The 24,282-nt window shown below is 38.9% G+C and overlaps 1 protein-coding gene across 1 annotated transcript in view; it reads left to right on the top strand.

Annotated features, from left to right (window-relative positions):
* YIPF6 (Yip1 domain family member 6) overlaps nt 1-24,282 on the top strand; it is a 119,374-nt gene that overhangs the window by 10,887 nt on the left and 84,205 nt on the right. The window contains exons 2-3 of the mRNA XM_044057103.1: nt 15,296-15,424; nt 21,018-21,096. Coding sequence (XP_043913038.1) covers nt 15,296-15,424; nt 21,018-21,096 — 208 coding nt within the window. The remainder of the gene's footprint in view (nt 1-15,295; nt 15,425-21,017; nt 21,097-24,282) is intronic.

The raw sequence follows: 24,282 nt of genomic DNA, 5'->3' as shown, positions 1-24,282 counted from the left end.
ACAGTAGAAAAGGATGGTAAAACCGAAGCATGAGTTCTACAGGTAACAAGAGACTAGGATTTTGGATGCAAGTCCTGAAAAAGAATTGGTAACATCATTGGACTGCAGTTTAGAGATCTCCTTCCTTATCAGAAATTGATAATCTTGTGGCAGAAAATGGGGGAGAGAGAGGATTTTTTTCCAGGAGAGTTGTTGCAAGCAGGGCTGTATTTGATGAGGGATTTGAAGTTTACAGGAAGCCGACAACAACTCTGAAGACATTACAGGAAGAAGGCAACTCTGAAGGCATTAACAGAGTAAGTGTGTTATGTTAGCCCGAGCTGGGATCTGACCTGTTTCTTTCGATTCAAAAGAAGCTCTTTTTTGTGCATGCATGATTTTTCATGTTACTGGCAGTCATATGTGAATGGACTAGTGTATTTTTTGGCCTTTTTGTTTTAATTCAAGTAAATACTGTACAGAAGAAATCTGCTTCATTTTAATAGTAAACACTCCATTGATAATTGTGTACTTGAGCAACAAGACCAGATTAAAATGCTTACTTCCGGACTATGGATTTCATGGTCAAAGTGGTGCAGAAAATAGGTTTAGTATGTTCTGTTTTTCACATCATGTAGGCAGTGGTTGCAGTGAATGTCTACCATACTGTCAATTTAATTGATGTGCAGTCGAAACTGGGCAAAGGTGAGAATGGAAGCTTAACCCAGTGTTGGTTTATTTATTTTTCCTGATTTATACTGATTAAGTAGGGGAAAATGCAAGAATGCAGTGACATTTGTGTGTGTGTGTCTCAGGAGAAAAGAGGTTTTTAGAGTTGGAGCAGGTGGGCCATGCGGTGCTAATGGGCCTTGAACTGGCCATTTTCTACTTCTTGAAGAGCCAGATTTGTTCGAAGATAACATGGATACATTGGCAGTTGTTTGAGCAGCCTGGATTTTTAGGTTGCTTTATTAAAAACATACATACCATGTATATCGCAACCTAGCCACTGGGGATGCACAAGCCAGTGGATTGCTTTGTGCAGGTCCAAAGCCCGGATAAATGGGGAGGGTTGTATCAGGAAAGGCATCCGGCATAAAACTTGGCCAAATCATTCATGCTGACACCAGTAAATATTTGCATACCGGATCAGTTGAGGCCCGGGTTAACAAAGACCACCACCAGTACTGTTCAACAGGGTGCTGGCGGAAATTGGGCTACTGTTGCCCGAAGGAGGAGAGGAGGGGGGAAGGCATGGCCAAAGGCAGGAAGAGAGGAGAAAGGCTAGGACTGTGGTAGTGAGGGTCGGAACTTTGAATGTTGGCAGTATGACTGGTCGATATGGACAGAAGGAAGGTTGGTATATTATGTGTGCAAGAGACCAGATGGAAGGGGAGTAAGGCTAGGTGTATCGGAGGTGGGTTAAAATTATTTTATCATGGTGTGGATGGGAGGAGAAATGGCGTTGGAGTTATCCTGAAGTGTTTTGGAGGTGAAAAGAGTGTCTGATAGAGTTATGTTTATGAAGCTGGAAATTGATGGTGTAATGATGAATGTTGTTAGTGCATATGCTCCACAAGTTGGGTGTGCGATGGACGAGACAGAAACATTTTGGAGTGAGTTGGCTAAAGTGGTGATGACTGTACCCAAGGGTGAAAGAGTGGTGATTGGAGCAGATTTCGGCGGGCAGGTTGGTTAAGGGAACAGAGGGGATGAGGAAGTGATGGGTAGGTATGGTGTTAAAGGAATGCAGAAGGTCAGATGGTAGTGGATTTTGCGAAAAGGATGGACATGGCTGTGGTGAATACGTATTTTAACAAGCGGGAGGAGCATAGGGTGACATAGAAGAGTGGAGGAAGATGCACACAGGTGGATTATATCGTATGTAGGAGGGCCAGTTTGAAGGAGATTGGAGACTGTAAAGTGGTGACTGGGGAAAGTGTAGTTAGGCAGCATAGGATGGTGGTTTGTAAGATGACGTTGGTGATCAAGAAGAGGAGGAGTGTGAGGGCAGCGCCAAGGATGAAATGGTGGAAATTGAAAAAGGGTAATTGTGAGGTGGAGTTCAGGGAAGAGTTAAGACAGGCACTGGGTGGCAGTGAAGAGTTACCAAATAGTTGGATAACTACAGCAGAGCTAGTAAGGGAGATGGCAGGAAAGGTGCTTGGTATGACTTCTGGACAGAGGAAGGATGACAAGGAGACATGGTGGTGGAATGAGGAAGTACATGAGAGTATACAGAGAAAGAGGTTGGCAAAGAAGAAGTGTGATTGTCAGAGGGATGAAGAAAGTAGACAGGAGTATAAGGAGATGAGGTGCATGGCAAAGAGAGAGGTGGCGAAGGCTAAGGATAAGGCATATGCAAAGTAGTTTGAAAGGTTGGACGCTAAGGAGGGAGAAAAAGACCTGTACCGATGGGCTAGACACAGGGACCGAGCTAGGAAAGATGTGCAGCAGGTAAAGGTGATTAAGGATAATGAGGGAAATATACTTACAAGCGAGGAGAGTGTGCTGAGCAGATGGAAAGAGTACTTTGAGGGGTTGATGAATGAAGAGAATGAGAGGGAGAGAAGGATGGATGATGTGGGGGTAGTGAATCATGAAGTGCAATGGATTAGCAAGGAGGAAGTAAGGATAGCTGTGAAGAGGATGAAGAATGGCAAGGCTGTTGGTCCAGATGACATACCTGTGGAAGCATGGAGATGTTTAGGTAAAATGGCAGTGGAGTTTTTAACCAGATTGTTTAATGAAATTTTGGAAAGTGAGAGGATGCCTGAGGAATGGAGAAAGTATTTTGTTACCGATTTTTAAGAATAAGGGTGATGTACAGAGCTGTAGTAACTACAGAGGGATTAAATTGATCAGTCACAGCATGAAGTTATGGGAAAAAGTAGTGAAAGCTAGGTTAAGAAGGGACCTGATGATTAGTGATCACCAGTATGGTTTCATGCCGGGAAAGAGAACTACAGATGTGATGTTTGCTCTGAGAGTGTTGATGGAGAAGTACAGAGAAGGTCAGAAGGAGTTGCATTGTGTTTTCGTAGACTTACAGAAAGCATATGACCGGGTTCCTAGAGAGGAGTTGTGGTATTGTATGAGGACGTTGGGAGTGTCAGAAGTATGTAAGAGTGGTACAAGATATGTACGAGGGTAGTGTGACAGCGGTGAGGTCTGTGGTAGGAGTGATGGATGCATTTAAGATGGAGGTGGGATTACATCAAGGATCAACTCTGAGCCCTTTCTTATTTGCAGTGGTGATGGACAGGTTGACAGACGAGATCAGACAGGAGTCCCCGTGGACTATGATGTTTGCAAATGACATTCTGATCTGTAGTGAGAGACGGGAACAGGTGGAGAAGACCCTGGAGAGGTGGAGATGTGCTCTAGAGAGAAGAGTAATGAAGGTCAGCAGGACTAGACAGAATATATGTGTGCGAATGAGAGGGAGGATAGAGGAATGGTGAGGATGCAAGGAGTAGAGGTGGCGAAGGTGGATGAGTTTAAATACTTGGCATCAGTAGTTCAGAATAATGGTGAGTGTGGAAGAGAGGTGAAGAAGAGAGTACAGGCAGGATGGATTGGGTGGAGAAGAGCGTCAGGGGTGATTTGAGATAAATGAGTACAAGTAAGAGTGAAAGGGAAGGTCTGCAAGAGGGTAGTGAGACTAGCATGTGGGTTGGAGACACTGGCATTGACAAAAAGGCAGGAGTTAGAGCTGGATGTGGCAGTTAAAGATGTTAAGATTTGCACTGGGTGTGACGAGGGTGGACAGGATTAGGAATAAATATATTAGCGGGTCAGCCCAGGTTAGAAGGTTTGGAGACAAAGCCAGAGAGGCAAGATTGCGTTAGTTTGGACATGTGCGGAGTATATTGGGGAAAAAAGATGCTAAGGATGAAGCTACCAGGTAACAGGAAAAGAGGAAGGCCTAAGATGAGGTTTATGGATGTGATGAGAGAGGACATGCAGGTGGTTGGTGTGATAGAGCAAGATGCAGAGAAATTGAAACAAATTAGTTGTGGCGACCCCTAACGGGAACAGCCGAAAGAAGATGATGATGATACCATGTATATCACAGATCCTTGGTTGGAAGATGTAGTAGTGCTATTTCATTTTATATTTTTGGCCTTGAATAATGTGCAGTGATACAGCACACTGTCATACAAGAGCAGAATGATTGTATTTATGTAATTTATCCAAAGGTTGTAGAAGTCCCTACAGTTTTAGCGGGAAGGTGAACAATTTTTTTATTGAATACGCAATATTCATTTTATTGGCATATACTGTTGTGAAGTGAAGCACAATGGAATGTGCTCAAGGATGACCTTTTTAATAAAGGAGGTTAGTGTTTTACAGGACTTAGAACTGGACGTAAATTTTTGTAAGTATGAGAGAACTTGTATACAGCTACATGCCGTTTAACAGTACTTGTGTTGAAGTGTTCTTCAGTGGGATGAATTCTGTTTTCCCAAGGAGAATCAAAGCTACTAATTGATTGGCTAATGATAGAACATAAATGAAGATAATGAGACATTGTTGTGCATCTACATGATTGATGGATACCCTGGAGAAAGATTCTGTACTGACTTTCACCGTTAATGCCTACTAATGAAGGAATCAAAGTTCCAAATGTAACTGTATATAATTCTCAAACCGTTTTTTGGGACTGCAAGATCCCCATCTCTGCTTCAGAGCATACAGCTTTTCTAGTAATGACTAGATTTTGATTTTCGCATGGATGAGTATAGCAATATACGCCATGCTAAATTACCCACGGTTGGCGTGGTTTGGTCCCCGAGGACCAAACAAAGCCAACCGTGGTAAATAGCATTACCCACACCCAGAAGTGGGTTATTGCTATTATACCATGACATTATTTAAGAAAAGAAACTATTACTTTTCTTAAATAATGGCATAGTATAATGCCTGTTTACTGCCCTTCCGCAGATGTCTTGGCATCGGGCAGTTCTGATGTACCGCGCCTGCGCAGTACATCAAAGCAACGGAGAAAGCAAGATCTCCGTTGCTTTTATGTCTCGCTATGTTAAATGAGTTTAACATACGAGACAGTTAAAATAAACGGACATCTCCGTTTATTTTACTGTCTCGCTATGTTAAACTCATTTAACATCAAAAAAGCAACGGAGATCTTGCTTTCTGCTATGTTAAATGGGTTTAACATTTTAAAATAAGCAACGGAGATCTCCGCTGCTTATTTTATGTTAAACCCATTTAACATAGCAGACAGTGTTTAAAGAGTTATACTAATGGAAAAAGTCCGGGCGACCTTTTCCATTAGTATAACGGGCGTACAACGAACGCTGGCCAATCAGCGTGCACGTTTTGGGGGGATCATGGTATAATACACAATTAAGTGACTGTAGAATGCCCTTCAGCTGATCAAAATGTAGCAACCATTGTGTTGTGTTTTGTGGAATTTTTCTTTGGCTATGTAAACCGAGTACTGTGCTAAAGCAAGTATAATTGTTTTCAAAAGAGAAAAGACGGAGTAATTCACAGTTGTCTTTTAATAAAATATTTAAAAAGTTTATTACTTTGAGCTAAGTGTAATTCTTTTCATAAAAGGGTATATAAAGGTGCAGTTGCAGTTTCGAGTAAAATGCAGCAGAGCTGTTAGAGTAAAATTGCTTCTCAAATCTGTACACATTTCTATTGATTAAAAGTTAATGCTCCTAGTGTTCAGGTTAAAGAGAAATGTTGGACTATCTTTAGATCAAGAAAAAGATCATTATTTATGCTAGTTTCTGCCCTGCTTCTGAAATGTGCACATATGCACTGCTGTATTCCTGAACAGAGTTCCTGATGGAAGTGCTGAAAAGTAATGCAGCTGCTATTTGGACTTAAGTCAAAGGTAGGCAGAAATTGAAGCATATTTTTAGCTATTGGTTCTTTATGCCATCTGCTGTTTTAAATTCATTTTTTGGTATTCATTTATTTGGTATTTATTTTGCAAGTATAAAATGGTTTGTATACTTGCTTTCACAGAGGTCATTGCTTTGTTTTGATGATTGTAAGTAAAGAATTTTATTGTTCAGTTTTAAATGCTTATGGCAGGTGGTGTATCAATTGGCTTAGAAGTATATAAATTGAGCTGGTGTAAACTGCATTGTTGGCTTTCACCTTTTAAAGAATGACTGATCTAGCCATGAACTGTTTTGCTAATTTTAAGGGTGGGCAGTGATTTGTGCATTTTGTGTGCAAGAGTGAACCAGATGATGGTTACATTAATGAGAAGACAAGGAAGAAGGCGCTAGTACTGGAGAGATATCATTAACTCCTCTCCTGCTTAAAATACTGTGTGTTGTATGCAAAATGATCTGGATTTAATGTAAATACTGTTGGTAAGATTGCAGTAAATGGCAATGGGCTCAGTCTAGTGGGTGAAATCCTGGGAAGACAGTTATTTATAACTCTGCTGATGTACAGTGAAAAACTTATGTAGATGTGGAAGGTGTTTGATAGTCCCTAAAGAAACATTAAGCCTTTAATTTACACTCTTAAAGCCATTTAACGATCATCAGCATTGTGGATTGTGAGACCATCACCCTGATTGCCAACTGCAAAATTGGCACCAGTGGTTTCGATGTATCATGACAAGATTTCGGCTTGGATGGGTGCATATCAGGCCTGGCACTATGGGTTGCATTTGTTGCTGTCCACTGAGTAACAAAGAATTTGTCTTGGAAGAATGGGGAAGGAGGCAATAAAAGACAATTTAAGCATTAAGGCCCTTGAGTAGTGCAGTGGAGATTATCACAAGGTCCTTTGAACCATAGAGCTGAATGATTTAGGTAGCATGTTAACCAGTAATTGAGAAACTCAACAGTGCAACAAGTTTGATGCATCATTCATTGATCTGAATACGAGCAGTGATTTCTGACCCTCCCTAAAAGTAAACTTTGACTGGTATCAACCCACTACTCCATATGACATCAGGATGAATAGACGGTTGTCTAGATTTCCCACCCTTTGGTGTCAATGTAGAAGAAAAATTTTCTTAAAAATTCTCTGCCAACTGGAACTAACCAAAAAGAGTTAAAAAAAAAAAAAAAAAAAAAAAAAAAAAGCTACACAAGCTTATACGAACCAAGTACAACTGTACATTTTTATAGACAAACGCTAAAGACACCATCTCTGGGAATGTATCTTCACTGTGCCATTTGCAGCCATGCATTTGAATCCCGTAGTAGAAGAGTTACTTTTATCACTGTCTCTCTACATGGTTGCTTTGTCATCTCAGGCAGGCATTGCTAAATTGTTCCTCGGTTATTAAATACTGTTCTTTATAGTCTTGTTATTAATGTAAAAAATTTACTTTCTCTCATGTGAAAACTGCTGTCTACACTCGTGCTATCTGTACATGAGAATGAACCTTTGTTCAGGAGCAGTTTAATTTAATTTAAGGATGTTTTCCAGAGTATTGTTTTATGTACTTGCTATGTAATTCACAAAGTTTGAATGCTATTCAGCAACAGCTAATTGCTCAGTATATGCTATGTGATGTGTTGGTAACCGTTTTGCTGAACAGTGCTACTGGCTGCTGCATACCGCAGCTGAGTATCTGATAAGTACATGCCTGTTGAAGCAACATTTATTACTTATTCATCTGTCTCTTTTTGCTGACCAGGAACGTCCGACTGGACAAAGCCTATTTTCAGTGGTGGCCCAGGAAGGAAAGCTCCAGCAGATGCATTTAAGTTGCTCTTTGATAAAAATTTTTTTTTTTTTTAACCAAGATGCATTACATAGGTGGTTCTTAAGACATCCAGATATAAATTGCTAATTGTTCTGTAGTGACACTATACAAAGATAAAACAGATATTTCTTCTGTGATAATATAGTATACATATTAAGTTTAGCGTATAAAACATTTAGTAAGCAAACAGTTCATGTGCAATATATGTGACAATCACACATTCGATATGACTTGTAAGGTATGTTCAAGTAGAGTTTCATCGAAGATTACTAGGTTATCAACCTGGAGGTCATTTTAAGCCTAGCCATTTCATCCAAATGTAATACCATAGAAATGCTAGTCGGTACCCAAGATTGGATTTAGTGATGACTGCTCATGTCCAGGAGGGGTGTGGGCTCTATCCCCGGTAAGAATTTACGATGCCTCATCCACTCCTCCCAGGTTCCTCTTGAACAATGTCATAGAGATGCTTTGTTTCACAATAATTGGAAGCCTGTTCCAAAGACACAGCAGTTGCTGGGATCTGTCCCTCCAGCATATCCTAGTTAAGTCGCAGGCCATTTTTACTTCCCTGGAATGAGTAGCCCTAGTCCCATGATTTAAGGATATGCAGCAAGTTCAATAGGTTTGGGTCTTGGGAGTATAGTGACAGGGACTTTAGTTGGTCTGTGTAAGGCACATGCTGGAGCCCCTTGATTTTCTTTGTTGGAAACCTCTGAGATCTCTCTAATTGCTGCTGGTGCTTAGTATGGTACATGCCAAACAGCGCGTTATACTCGATTATGGGCTAGATAAGTGCCAAGTATGGGGGGGGGGTTATAACTCCTTTTGCTCTCAAGGAGGTACCTTTACTAATCAAGTGTGCTACATAAAAAGATTTCCTTACTACAGTAGACACATGGTGGTCGAAGTTAAGGTTGCAATCAGCTTGTGATCCCAGGCCCCTTACCACTTCATGGGTACTTAGGGTATTGTTAATTTGATAGTGTGAGGGGACATTGTGTGTGCTGAAGGGAATGATGATGCACTTCTTTGCATTTAGTTTGAGTTTGTGACCGATAGTCATTGGTCTGCAGGAGACCGTCCTGGAGTATACTTGCATCATTTGGGGATTCAATGGTTGCACCTTGTTTGCAGTTTTTGCAGACTTGGCCAGCTGCAACCCCTTAATTTTGACCTGAACTTAAGTATATAGCAAACAGTAGGGGGTCCTGCACTGACCCCTGTGGCACCCCACTGGTAACAGGTCTGCTGATTTGATGTGGAGTCACCCATTTTGATAGTGTGTATCCAGTTTGTGAGCCAGTTGGCAACCCATTTTACAACAAAGGGGTTTATATTTAGTTTGCTAAGTTTATCGATAATGCCTGAATGTGGGATTGTGTAGAAAGCCTTTGCCAGGTCGAGGTATGCTGTGTGCACAGATTTGCCCCACGTCATTAGCTGTGGTCACATTTTCAAAGATATCCACCAGATTTAACAGGCAGGATCTGCCCTTCATGAAGCCGAATTGAGTAGGATCCAGGGTTTTGAGGTCACCTATGTCTTTATTTATGAGATCCATAATGATATGTTCCATGGCCTTACAGATGCAGCTGGTCAGGCTTGCGGGTCTGTAATTTCCAGGGACTGCTGCTAGGTCATCTTTGTGGAGGGGAATAACTGTAGCTGTTCTCCATTCCTCAGGAAAAAAGCCTATGGTTAGGCTATGACTGAAAAGGGTGCTTAGCGGTGATGTTAGTTCATGTTTTATCCTGTATAGAAGACAGCCAGGGATGTAATCTGGTCCTATAGAGGCTATGTTTTTTGCCTTGGACAAGGCTTTGAGGACCTGCTGTTCAGGTATATGGGGGGGGGGGGGGGTTGAGGAAGGTTTGTTGTAAGTTAGGCGGGGATAAGGGAGTGAAACTTTCGCCAAACCTTTCTGCTAGCAGGTTTGCTGTTGCCACTAGTTCTGCACATGCTTTAGTCCTACCCTTTAGGCTGCATACACATCAACTGTTGATTTAAACAAATAGTAACTAATATATAAAGTATGTAAATGAAAATCTCCCAGGTAATGTGTGAAACTGAATTACACAACTTTAAATTGTGGAACTTTGTCCAAAATTCTGGTGTCCACAGTCACGTTATGTATGTTTGTATATTTATTTATTTATATTAATAATCCCAACAAAGTTCAGACAAACTTCTTTCCTTTGGGCATCTAAGGAGCTAAGGGTCACATCATAGACTATTACCATCTTGTCAACTCCAGTCTTAAATGCGGTTTTCTTTTCATATAATAGCAATTCATAAACAATAAATGCCATTCACCTTATCTTAAATGTGAATAAATAAAACTTTACTTAAGCAGTGAGGTAAGACTCTGCTGATTCCATGATAACTATGCAGAAGTCAAGGTGTTTCTCAGAGAATATAAAAATAATAAGAGTTTTTCTTTAAATATTTTATCTGTACAACAAACTAGTCTGCATACGTGACCTAAATATCTCTTACTAAAGAAATACAAGACCTGTTACGTGTTTGAAAAATTTTGCAAGAAAAAATATCAAACCGGAGATGTTTTGAAGGTATGGTCACTGACCTCTACCAATCAGGATCAACTGCTTTTGCATTTCACTATAAATACATATACCTCATGTCTCATTTCTCTCCACAGAAAATCAGGGAATTTGCATCAGCTTGCCATAGGTGTTTGCTGAGGATATTTGTTAGATCCATGTTAGTTAGTAGCAAATGTGGTTACAGCTCGTTCCAACTGCGTTCAGCAAATCTTGTGAGAAAGTATCAACTGAAAAGTGCAAATCAGATATGTACTGCTACGTTCGGTGAATGCTGGAAGTGTTAATAGAATATGTTTAATCCCATTTTAATTCACATCCTTTTCTATAATTTGTTCAAAAGCTTTGTTCACTTATGGGAAGTTACTACAAAGTAAAAATGTTTTGTGAGAGTCTATTTTTTCCATCATTTTTATGAATGGTGTTTCCTGACTGCTGAGATTAGAGCATTTTACATTGAGAAATCCATTACACAGATTGGGAAATTGGGAAGAAAAGTGAGTCTGGTTTTATTGTTTCTGAGTAGCTGAAGTGAAAATAACCGTGAAATGATCATGACATCACAGGGGAATAGAGAAAATGAGGTCAGATAGAAGGCTGGATGGAAGAGGTGCAAGATAGGGAAAAATTGTAGCCCTTGTTAGATTGAAGTCATTCACATTTCTGGCACCCTTTGAGGTATGGCACTATCACAAGAGCTCAAGTCTAAGGTTTGACTACTTTTCTCTTAGCCCAGTGACTTTAAACATCCTTCTTATCCTTGCACACAGACTACTTCTTGTAAATGCTCTTATGATGTGACCCTTGGCTCCTTAAATACCGAAAGGAAAGAAAAATATGACCAAAGATGTGCTTTATTTTGGCGCTTTGTATATGAATTTACTGTTGGGCTTCTGTATATAATGTGCTTGTCTGAACTTTAAAAAAAAAAAAAAGACACACTTCTGAATTATCGCTTGTGGCATATATAAAAGTAATCAAATATATTAACAAGTTCACATTTACAAACATTGTACTTCACATATATTATTTATCCTATAATCAAAGGACCATAAATTGTTCAGTTCCTGCCTTCTCTTAAACATATTTCCTTCTCCAAAAGATTTTTATGCATATTTTTGTTTCCACAGTTTCCACTTTTTTCTATGTAAATTATTCCTACCATTTTCTAAAGATCTTACCTCCTGTTTTCTATTACAATATTGACTACTCATACATCGTCTAGATTTTCTTGCATATTTTTGAGGCATACATATGTTCTCCAGTTGTTTCTTTGTGAATTTTATATCTAAACTGTCTTCCCAATTAGACCTGTTATTGTGCAGTGTTTTTGTATGCCATACTTATGTTTACCAGCAGCTTCTGTTCTGCATTCAATTAGCAACTCAACCAGTGAAGGTCTTTTATATAGAATTCCGCTATCCCTTTCTCTTTGTCTATATTCTGATGTCTGTCGTTGATACAGAAGGCAATCGCTAGCCTGCAATCTAAATATCTTCTTGGCCTCTTCCCGTTCAGTTACCTTTCCCTCTTTAATTATTTGTTCCCTAATACCTTGGTTCCTTTGACAGCTTGCTCCAGTAAGTTCCAGATGCATCTTGCTTGTTTCTGTACCCTTAATTGCAGGCATCCCTATCGATAGAATATCCTTTCTGCATTCCCGTGTTGGCTTAATTCTTAGTATGCTGTCTGCTCTTTATGAAGTTAATATTCTTTGTGACTGTTATTCTCCTTAAGGATCTGCTTCCAAAATCGTATTCTTTCCTTATTTCTTGACTTGCCCCCTTCATCATTATCCTTTTTCACTTTGAACTGTAGCTTTCTGCTTGTCTTATGTGTAAGAGCCTTAAGTGTCTGGCTGTAAAACATCCCTTCAAATCGGGTATCTCTGTGCTCTGTTGGGAGGATCAATTTATCCCACTTGACTCTTGCCATCTTCTCCTTCCAAATAAAGTCCTTCAGCTCCTAATTACTGCCTACAACTTTTCCTGTGGTTGGTAAAACTAAAGATATGGTTGTCCATACTAAATTTGTCAGACCTGGGTTGAAATTGTATCATCAGATTGTTAGTTTAGGTATGTCAGCATGTGGCAAATGTAGTGGCTGTTCCCATATAATTAATTTTTTCCATATATTAATAATATTGGCTTTAAACCTAATGGGACATATAATTGTAGGACAGATAGGGTTATTTATGCCTTAAAATGTGGATGTGAAAAGTTTTACATGTGGGCAAACTAAGAGAATGATTAAGATTAGGCTACTTGAACATCTGAGAGATATTAGGATTAATGAGAGGCCTTTAGCCCAACATTTTTTTGCACATCATGATGGCCATGGTGATAGTTTAAAAGCCACTATTTTGCAACAAGTGGCCGTAAATGAATTTGATGTAAATATGATTAAGAAATTACTTTTAAAAAAAGAAACTATTTTTATCTTAAAATATAATGCTTTGATACCTCAAGGTCTTAATACAGATTGTTGTTGGAGAAGTGTGATGTGAAATACTTTAAATTATTTAAAAAATATTTTTAGTATTTTTTATTCTGTGTAATTGGTTGATTGTTTAATTGTTCAATTAACTCATGTTTGTAGCTGTTACTATTTAAACTGTCTGTATGAATGGCTTGTTACTCCTTGAAGGCTTACTGTGGCCGAGGCGCTAGAGAAATAAAATAGTTTTCATTGGCCTGGTTGTTTCGTTTTTGTGGTGTAGCAACTCTTCCTGCAGTTGTTCGTGGTTACTTGCTCCGTTGGTAAAACTATGCCTGACTTTTGTATAAAATTTAAGGGACCAAAAACATTTTTACTACTAGTATCGTGCTATCATAGACAAGAGCTTCCATTTTCTCACTTTTTGTATTATCTTTTGTTTTGCCTCTTCCCACATATTCTTGGATACCATAACGTAATCTTTTTTAATCCATACTCCTAAATACTTCATTTTATCATAACACCATAAATATGGGTTTTGCTGAACCATTTCATGTAGGGATACATGCTTTATTGCAGGCTTTGTTTTATATCCTGTGGAAAAAAAATGGAACTGTCTCAGAATGTTCAGCAACACTGAGATATCCTTTTCTGGTTTCATCAGGGAAAAAATAATCACTTTTTTTTTCTTGAGCACCATTATAGCATTGAAGTTTGAGTCCATTATTTTCTTTGCCTGTGGTTCCAAATCTTATGCAAGTAACAAAGGGGAAAAGAGACACCATGCTTTGTTTCTCTGTTCAAACAAATCAGAGAGGAATCCTCCCACTTGTTTTGCTTTTGATCCCTCATATATCCTCCCAATTAGCCTTATTGTTTCAGGAAATGCAAATGTTTCCGTTGCCGTACTCATAAAATCACAGCTTACTCTGTAGAATGGCTTATCTGCATTTTCGTACATTCTGCTTCACTCTGGATCATCCATTGTTCTATTAATGTGTTTAAATGTTTGCCTCTTTTCCACAAAACCACTTTGATCCATATATATCAATTTGGCATCACAGTTGTCATTCATTTAGCCATTATAAGTCTAAACACTTTATAATCCTGGTTTTAAAATTGAAATGTGCCTATATGAAGCTGAATTAGATGAGTCTTTACCATCTTGAGATATTATAGCCACCACTGCTTTTTTCCAGAATGTTGGTTGTCTCCCTTCCGTTTAAAATACTGTTAAACAACAACTTCCATATCTTTATCACTTTTTCCTTCCCAGCTTACAAACTTCTACTGGAATAGTGTCTTTTCCTGGAGACTTGCTGCACTTTGGTTATAGATCACCATTTTAGGTTGTCTCCTGATATCTTAATTGTTGGCTGTAAGCTTGGCATGTTTTAGTCTTCCTTAACTATTTCTATTTGTGCTTTTTCTTGATTTCCTCGCCTCTCTGCTTTATACACATTTTCATAAAATATCCAAAGTACCTCTAACACCTCTACAGGATCTCTGGTTATTTTTCTTGTGATAGGCTCCCTAAGTTTGGAAACAACCCTCTCTGTTTTCTGTTGCCTAAGTCTTTGTGCAAAAAGTTTTTGTGTTCTGGAGTTCTCATAAAGTTCCTTAACAGCAGTCTTTCTAAACTCTTGAATATTATCCAGGTACTCCCTTATTTTCTCTTTAGCACTCTACAACTGATTGTCTTCTTCTGTGAGTCTCCCCTTATTTTGTAATACCCTGGCCATTGTTTCAACCACATTTTTTTCTTTTTATTTCTACTCTGTTATTTTAAACTCCACTTTCATTTTATCTCACTCACTTGCTATAACTTCTGGAGTACTTCCTAGCTTCCATAATAAATCTAGGATAATTTCCTCTACCTATGCCTTACGGTTTGTCTGAACTTTGGCGTGGGTTTTTGAAATTGAAAGAAAATATATATATAAGGACATGTGGCTGTAGACACCAGAGCTTTAGGCAAGGTTTCATAATTTGGCTGCAAGTGGCTGAAGGCCAGTGTTGCACTATATGAACTTGGCTGTGATAGCACTGTGGCTTTTGCCAGCAGTACTTGTAGCTAGCCTGTGACTTTGTTTATTTGCTCGAGTTTACTGTTAATCTAGACTTGACGTGCTGCAGCAGGCCTGTGGTGGTCAGAGATATGAGGGGTTAAATGACAATACCATTCTTTAGTAATGTTGAATTCTACCCTATGCTGCTTGCATTTTCTATGCTGTCAAGAAATTTGATGGTTATTAACTAGCTGATTGTCGAGTGAGACTGGAAAATTCTGCAGGAGTGAAAAATAACATAAAAATCAGAATCATTGCTATTTTGGTAGGTAGAGGGTAGTTCTGCTTTAAGCCTTTTAAAGAATTATCAAGAGTATGTACTGAGATGAATGTTCTGCCCTCTGAACATGTTGTTTTTATGTGAAACTGAAGTAGAATTTCATGTATCTTATTTAGTTTGTACCTCATGAGATTTTTCTGCTGAAGTACTTTGCTGAGAACTGTATGGTACAGTTGTAGTTTCTCAGTTTTGTTAGGAGTCTCAAATTCAGTTCTGCTGCTGAGGGTATGCATTTATTGTTTCTTTGCAGTTTGATGGTCTTTCCAATGTGTCTGTGGCTGACAACATTCCAGTGGAGGGTGAAATCACAATTCCAGTACCATCTCAGTCACAAGATGATGACAGTTCTACGCTAGATGAACCAGTTAAAGACACAATTGTAAGTTACCTTCTGTGACACTGTAGATTTTTGTAAATAACTTCAAGTTGAGTATTTATCATTCCAGTACAATTCAGTGCTAAAGTTTGTGTGCAGTTGTGGACTTGTCTGCTTCTCACAGTTCTGTTTTTGTGGTATGTTTTGACCAACCACCAAGTACATGTTTTATTTTTCCTTTACCAAGGTTTCAATTAATAAATAACACATGATATGACATATGCATTATATGTAGTTTATTTGAAAGGAAGTGGAAAGAAATGATGTGTAAACCTTGAATTTCAGCTCAGTTACTTGTCTGACCCTGAGTTTATCTCCTGACCTCTCTGTTCTTGATCTCTGAGAGTTGTGCTGTGTGGTGGCTACAACACATCCAAGTTATCTGTGAGCATTGCAGACTTGTATACATTATCCTAATTTAATCCCCTTGTTGAAATGCATAGGACATAGTGTGGAAAACAAGTTTACATTATGGGAGGGTACAAACTGAGAATGTAATTTCTGAGGAAGTGTGTTGCTATGCTTTTATTTATGTATTTTTTATTTGTTTCCCTTTATTTTATGTAGAAATATTGAAAGAGAGACTGAGCTCACCTCATACCTAATTTGACTTGTATGTGAGTGCATTTTGAAAAGGTGGTGAACTTAGTTGACATTAGAATCTAGGAGAGATTCCTTGGAAGATTCTCATTGCTGTATGACTGCTTTGCAGTTGTACTCTTCTGATGTCTGCTTTTGTTTTATAGCTGTATATTTTATGTTTGAAGTGTTGATTTTGGTGCTTTTGTCATTTACAGAAGAATCGATGTAGACGTATGTGAAATAGTAACTGAATTGTAGATTGTTGTAAGCTGAGCAACTTTTCTGTACTATCTCCTAACCAGTGCACAGGAAAAGAAAGGTTCTGAAAACTGATTGTTTTGGGTAAATGGTAGGGTGTTTGCTTTAGGTACACGTGGCTGTGGGTTTTGTTCCCAGTTGGGTAGAAAGTTGTCTGACAGTTAGTGTAGAGGACTAAAGCTCTCACTTGTAAATGAGTTGCTTTCTGTGACAAGGATGCTGGGTTTGAATCTTCCCACCTTCATTTGCCTGTTGTGTGACCTTGAGCAAGTCATTTTAAGCTGATAGTGCTTTGGGATAATTGGGGATTTGGGTTAGGCTCCTTAATGGTGTCCTGGACTGCAGGCTTAATAACTACCTGTGAATCTATAAAACTGTCCCCGTCCAACATTTAACTATTTCACTAACATGACTTAGGGGGACTAGGATATGTCTTTCAAGGTTCACATTTTTAATTACTCAGAGAATGCTCCCCCCAGTCCCATGTTTAAACAGTACTTGCCTGATTCATCGTCTCTCTTCACCCAGTTGGCAGTTTGTTCCATTGGCTGTGAAAGAGCCAGGTATCCTTGGGCTAGGCGAGAGCCTCACAGCCCATTTGTTAATGCTTTGAGGGGCTCATCAGTCCTTTCTTTCTCCTTGTTGTCTGAGTTGAGAGGTAGGGTATATGCCAGCAACAGATCCTTGGGAAGGGGCCTGCCCTTCCCTGAGGAGCAACCTATAAATTAGCCATCTTGAACTCCACTTAGTGCTACCTGCTTCTGAACAATGCATACAGCAAGCAGTGTGTGCTTTGCAAGCTCATACCCACAGGAGTAACAAGTCATGCTCCAGAAAGGTGCGACACAATTAGCAAGCCAGAGCTACTCTCCCTTCCTCCCTGGATTGGGGAGCTGACAGTTACTGTTCACTCCCATTCTGCTGTTCTGACCCATCAAGGGTCTCCTCTGTATGTGCCATGGGGTTGGACTCAAATGATGCTTTCTAAGTTGAGTGGAGACCATTCTAGCATTACATTACATTAATGGCACTTTTCTGGTCAAAATGGCATTGATCTCCTCTCATGAACTGTTGTATGACAGTTGGCAGAAAAGTTCAACATTTGCCACTCTTTCCTTTTTGGGAACTGTGACGACCCCTCTCTGGGCCAGTGATCAAAGAGCTTCAATTCTCACCGCTGACACCTGTGGAGAATGCTCACTTTCAGAGAAATAGATGCGCACAATATTTCCAGATGCAGCTCTCTACACCAAGTAAAGTTTCCCTTAAGAGCACACAGGGAATGCAGTCAACCGGGGGTCTGTTATATCTGTCTCCCTCCAGGGCCCCAGTAAGGCTCCCCACTAGCACAGCTACAGGGTTAAGACCTTAGCTGAGTGTCCAAGCCAAATCCTCCAGTACCCAGTCTGTGAAACCAGTGGTTCATGTCCCTGCTTCAAGTAGCTGATACACACACACACTCACACACTGAGATTTGATTTTTCACACGCGCATCCCTGGGTAAGGCTGGCACAGATTTACATGCTGTGCCCCCTTCTGCCCAGAGTATAAGGTAGTTATCACTACCACCAAATACTCCACAGTCAGCTACTTTATAAGTCCCTTAACAAAGGGTATCCAGTTATACTGTGTAACATTAATAATTATACAGATGGTAGTAGTCATAGCCTGCCTTAGGCATACGCCAACTAGGTGGCAGCCTAGGGTGCCTCTCTAGCAGGGCTGCTTGTCCAGTAATCTGGATGGTGTTGGTAGACCAGGGTGAGAGCACAGAGTGGTGTTGGGGGGCACTGTGGAGACCTTTTCCTCGAGCACTAGTTGATCAAAGGCCGTCCCTGGTAGTAGTTGACCAAGACAGCTGTGCCTTCAGGAGTGGCCCATACAGGGTCACCAAATAAATATAAGCACTCTCAAAGGTTAAATACTTTTAAAAAGGACCAACCAATAAAAGTTTTAAATAAATTTAATAATAAATAATAAAAACACAAAAATTCTGAATATATATTTACAGTAAACCACAGAGTTCAAACCACAGGAAATATTGAGATTAACATTGATGGAAAAACTCCGACAAAAGAAAAACGATATTGAAACTAAGCTTCACTATATTTTCCTGACTGAATCTAGGAGAATTACTATTTCCTACTTTTTTAATAGAGCAATGCAGATGATGTGGTGAATGCTCCTTGTTGTCAGGCCCAAGAATGGATAACCCAGTATTGAGAGATTTCTCTTTGTAATATCTAAATTTTACAAGATGGCTGTCAGAATGACCTCATCCGGTCACTTGACTCTGGGTTCTCACACTATTCCCCTTTGAAGCTTGAGACAGGATGTTAGTATATATGTGATAAGATGCATATCTAAGGTTTTGCTAATGTTTATGGCAGTGCCTGTGGGTTCCCCTCTTTTTACTAAACCTAATGAATAAAGGCTTCCTCCAGACATGCCGTCTCCAATCCTGTTCAGAGCTGTGAGATGAGTGTTTCCCTGTACCAAATGTGGTCCAGTTAATGGTATTTTTTTTAAAACTAAGAAGTAAGCTAGCTGTTTAACCACTTCTCTTCCAGTGTCCTTTGCTAACATATATGCATACAGTCTCACATGTATATTCCTTCTCTGTCCAGCAGAACCCACTGATAATTTTTTTGTAAAGTTGCTAGGGTTAAAAAATGCCATACAGTTGTAATACATTTGTAATATAAGCATCTGTACAAATCAGTCTGATATTTAAATACCATACAGTTCTAGTACATAAGTAACAAAAGCATCTTGTATAAATCAGTTTGATATTCAAAGGACATATTATTCTTTACAGAACTCCAGCTGGCTATGCTGGCACTCGCCCATATCATCACAGGAACAAAGGCCAAATCTAACATCCAAAGCTGTACTACTCTGGTCTTGTGTCCACGAATAAGACACATGGAGTGGTGCAAGTTTGGATGCTTGACTGTTCTTACCTCATGCTTACATGGAAGATTACTTTTAACAATATTCTTGTCAAATAGCTACCTTATCTGCTTCTGCACAATATTTCTGCATGCACTTATTTATTCATGTGCCTGTAATGTATGCATTTGTAGAAGGAAGAGTAAACTGTGGTGACAGTATAACTGTGTCAGAAAGAAAAAGTTTTACTTACCAAACATAAGGTACCCTGAGCTCACATATGAGAAAAAGGGAGAGTTGTTTTTCACTCTCGATTGTTTTGTTTTCCTGGCACTTGAATGGATGGTGAGTTTTAGAAATGTGAATGAGCATCCTTTCTGAACATGTTCATTGCTGTGGAATTATGTTGAAATATGTGTACCTGGAGTCATTGTCTCTGTTCTGTATGCTTAGGGAGATGTGGTCATGTAATTACAGGTCATAGCTAAGTACTTGGATAGCTGCCATTGTGGGCCATTTTAAGCCTAGCACAATTTCCCTTTATTTACTTGAAATAACCTATCCCATTTGGTTATAGATTGGCTTTACTCATCCCATGATTGATAATTAAGGTCTATATTACATTCTCGAAAGCTGACAATGTCGAATGTGACATTGTCGACACGGGAATATCGAACACTCAGAATCTCGAGCGTGTAAACGGAAATCTCTGTAAGGAGAGATTTCTGTTTACTGCAATTTAGTGCGGTCTTGGAGTTGGTATATTTAAGTAGCAGGGGATGTGGGGGGTGCAGTGGGGCTTGCCCACCTGCTTAAACCTGTTAGGGTACTGTTTTCTTTTTCTTTTTTTGTCTTTTTATAAGGTCGATGTTTGAAGACATCGACCATATGTTGTCAACCATATATTGTTCGATGTTTTCAAACGTCAATCTTATAATATAGACCCAGTAATTATATGTTACACTTGACTAACTGGGATCAATTTATAGATAATTTGAGGGGACCCATGCATTGGATAAAGCTTTTAGGAGCTGACTCTTTCCATGAGTAGTACAGGGTGCAGTCTTAGGATACATTTTTGTTTCCCATCCATAGATCTACATTGTGCTTGAAAATGGACAGTTATGAGCTTTGCCCTATGTGGATGGGGGGAGTCTGTTACACAGCAATGACATCCTCTAAAAGATTTTCCAGTCCCTCCAAACCATTCAGTCGATGTTGCAGAAAAGGTTTAGATCCCTAGACTTAGTATTTCTGATGCTGTTTCACGTGTTGATGTTCAGTAAATCCATCGATAACTGGTCAGAGGATGCCTTGTATGCCAGACAAAGGTCACCTGTTAGCAGTCTGTAGGGTACCTAGTATAGTAACCAGGCTTTGAGTTGGTCCATGTTATTCAGACCTTGTATTCTTTTAGTGAGATATCTCTGTGGGCATTCCAGTTCTTGTACATTGCTGGACAGAAATATGCCAAAGATGGAATTATATTCAATGAATGGGTAGTGAGTTTTAGATTTAGCCAGTGGATAAAGGGGGCAATGACATCCGTACATCTAGACATAGTCCCTTTGTTTATAAGCTGCGCAGTATAGAAGGACTTTCTTACAACAGTAGATACATGTTGGTTCAAAGTTGTCAATTTCCACATAATTTCCCAGATCCCAAGACGATATAAGATTGCATGTGCTGCTAGAGTGATGCACTGCATAGTGCAATGAATATACTGAAATGGATATTTTAATGTTGAGCTAACAATTATGGTGTATTTTTTCATATTTAGCATTGGTTAACGTGCAAGTAAAACAGCTGTCTGAAATACAAAATGTTTGTCTAATGCTTTGTGATTATCTTTTTCCATTTTTAGATGCGAGATGTGAAAGCAGTGGGGAAGAAGTTTGTCCATGTGTTGTTTCCTAAAAAAAGTAGTGCTCTTCTCAGAGACTGTAAGTGTAGCTGCTGTTCAAGTTAACTTATGTCTAGTTTTCCTTAAGGTAGTTTTGTAGTATTCCCACAGTTAGAGCTTGGTTTCGTTTTAAACAGTTTAACCAAAGTCTTTTAGCTGCTAATTCTCAAGTCTGGAATAACTCCTGTACTACTGCTCCTAGAATGGATTTTATCTTGTGGAAGCATCTAAGTGTTTGTCTCTGTTCCTTCTTGTAGCATTAAAAAAATGTTTTCGTTTGCACTGCTGTACGTTAACATTTTTTTCTGTGATGATATATTATGAGGTTGCATTAAATGTCAGTCTTAGTAAATCTGGCAGTGATAATGTGCATCTGCTTTTATGCTACCCTAATAACAAAATGTGATATCTTGTCTTTCAATTATTTTCTGTTTTGTCCAAGAATTTTATTCTGTCCTTTGCACAATTACAAGTTTATGAATAATTCATTCGGGAATTAATGACAAATGTTGCATTAGCATGCTTCCTGTTCTTCAGGATGTCTGTGTGACTGTGTGGTAGTAAACTTGTGAAATGATCAGTTGTATAATGTACAGTTGGTTGACGGTGCACATTGGTCATGGGCAGGGAAATTGAGAATGTCTTCGTAGGTTAGAATATTTGGACTGCATTTGTCTCATCACACATTCCTTTGCCTTGGTCCTTATTTTCTTCTCCTTAAGGATTTGTACTACTGTCCTGCCACATTACTGGGTTGGAGGGAATGCAGCCTGCACTTACTTGTTGGTGCTGTGATGAAGTTATCTGTGCAGCATCAGCAGTGGCAGCAGGTTGTAGGTGAAGGTTCAGTATTTGGCTTCTTAATATGCTTTCTTCACGTTCTTCATGTGTGTGCCTGTGGGTATGTTGGTGTTGTCTTGTACTGTTTGCTTTATTAATTATACAACTTTGGGATTTTAGTGCCTTTTAGTAACCATTGTACCTGTGCTCATAAATGGTGTGAGGCAACAGCTTTGTTACACAGTATAGAAGTTTCCAAATTGCCTTAGCACTGCTTTTCATACAGAGTTGCCCATCTGATTATCATTGGTTGGTAGCAGCATTTAACCTGTCTCTTCTACAGCTGTTATATGCTGTTGTCTGAATTACATTTCATCTTTTTCCATGTTTTTGCTGCAGGGTAGACCAAAGTTTTGCCTTATTTTGTGATATGGTTACATTTATAGCCTTCCCTGATTTATTAGACTCTTTTACACTACCTGGTTCCTCTTTGGTGCTCAAAGATAAGTAAATAAAGGATGGATGGGTTTGTGTGAGGAAAAAATTAGTTGCACTTAGTATTACTGAAGGTTTTCAAAAATTAATACTAATTCATGGAAATTTTTCAGAAAGATTAGAAGTTTAAACATCTGAAGTATTTTCAGAAATCCTGTTCTAAAGTTCCAGAGTTCTGAGTTTCAAAAGAAGGACTTCCTTTTTTTTCCGAGTTATGCTAAAGCATTTTTTTTTCTAAGAAGTCTGGGCAGATTATTAGGCATGGAGGCAGTTTACTGCCATGAGCCAGTTCAGAAAGCTGTAGTAGGGTCATATTGCCATCTTTCCCTGGCAATTAATCTTTGAATGAATGAATGGAGTTCATTCGTAATACATTTACTTTGGGCAAGTGAGTACTGGACCACACTGCAGTGAAGAGAAAGTGATGAGACTAGGGAGTGAGGAGCTAGGCCAAAGACTCTTAGTGTGGTGTTCAGTGTGAAGCCTTTTCTTTGGTGTGGATACTGTAGGCCTACACTTAGGGCAACAGTGAATTTTTCTTACATACTCGAAGTCCAGCTGCTTTTAGCGAGTTTAATTATTCATAATTGTGTGCCTTTTTTATATATTAATCTGCTTAGAATCAGAGGTGTGACTCGAGACTATACCACTGTTACCATCACATCTTAATCTGTATTATGTTTTTAAGTTCTTGTTGGGTGGTGAAAAAGTCCCAAGAACTGTAGCCCCTGATCATCATATGCCCCACTTGGAGAATCACCCCGTAGTCCTCACCTCCCTCTCACCTAATTCCTATCTTTCTTCTATTCATTATCTTACACTTGAAGTTTTTTCTCTCCTATCATGTAAACTGTGCAGCATATCTTACCGCGCTAATTTCAAGTCCTGTTCTCAGAAAATATTGTTCAACTTCCTTCTGTTGCTGTAACTATGTATATACAGTTTGGATTTCGTGATCATGTACTGCATATTTGTGGTGTTCTCAATTTTTATGCATCTCTGTTATGTTTTTATGCTTGTTTAATACTTTATTATTGTTTTATACTTGATTGCGTTTTGTTTTTTATAATTGCTATATTGCTAAATTCTTAATTTTGCAAATGTGGAGCTTTTCTCCCCAGGCCTCCGCTGAAAAAGGGCCTCAGCTCAGTCGGACTAACCCGGTCAACAAAATAATAATAATAATAATAATAATAATAATAATAATAATAATAATAATAATAATAATAATAATAATAATAATAATAATAATAATAATCCAAAGTGGTGACCATGGTAGGATATTGTAATTGACCTTATTTAGCTTGCCAAAGCAGTTTTGCACTGGAGTTGTGTATACTTTTGCTGTGACAAGTTTAATTTTTTAACAGTGGTTTAGAAAATGAGTAGAAATTAGATCTAAAGAATTTGCCAAGATATCAATGTCACAGCTAAAGAGTATAAAAATAAGGGGATTTTGCATCTCTTTGCAGGCTAGCAGTAATTATATGGAACAGGCATTTAAAGTAGACTTGATTTGTTTGTTTATAGGTTTACCAGGGTTGTGCGCTAATCAGTACTGACAAATTTCAGGCTTAACCTGGGTGATGTACAGAACGTTTCAAACAAAAAATGCAGTAATGTAAACGGTAATAAAGTAGTTCATGCTAGGTATATAGGAAAAAGCTGTGCATATACATTTCATTGATTGAGCACAGTGCAATTTGCAGTCAGGCAGAGTGTTATGTACAGTATATACTTTGGTTTCTAAAGTGGGTCAGTCTTCAGTAAATCTTAAGAGAGAGGAGACTTGAAAAGGACATTTGTCCTGTGTTGAAGCAGGAGCATTTGGCTTGGATGAAGACGTGCTCTTTGAGTCGTATTCTGAATTTGGAATAAGTGTTGATTTCATTTAGATTGATTGCATCAGCTTGCCAAAAAGTAGGTGCCTGCAAGAAGAAAGCATGTGTAG

Source organism: Protopterus annectens, chromosome 15.part0 (genome assembly GCF_019279795.1).
Source record: "Protopterus annectens isolate FY-2018-M chromosome 15.part0, PAN1.0, whole genome shotgun sequence".
Taxonomy (NCBI): domain Eukaryota; kingdom Metazoa; phylum Chordata; order Ceratodontiformes; family Protopteridae; genus Protopterus; species Protopterus annectens.
Note: the sequence above shows the minus strand (reverse complement) of the source record. Positions and strands in the feature narration are given on the sequence as shown.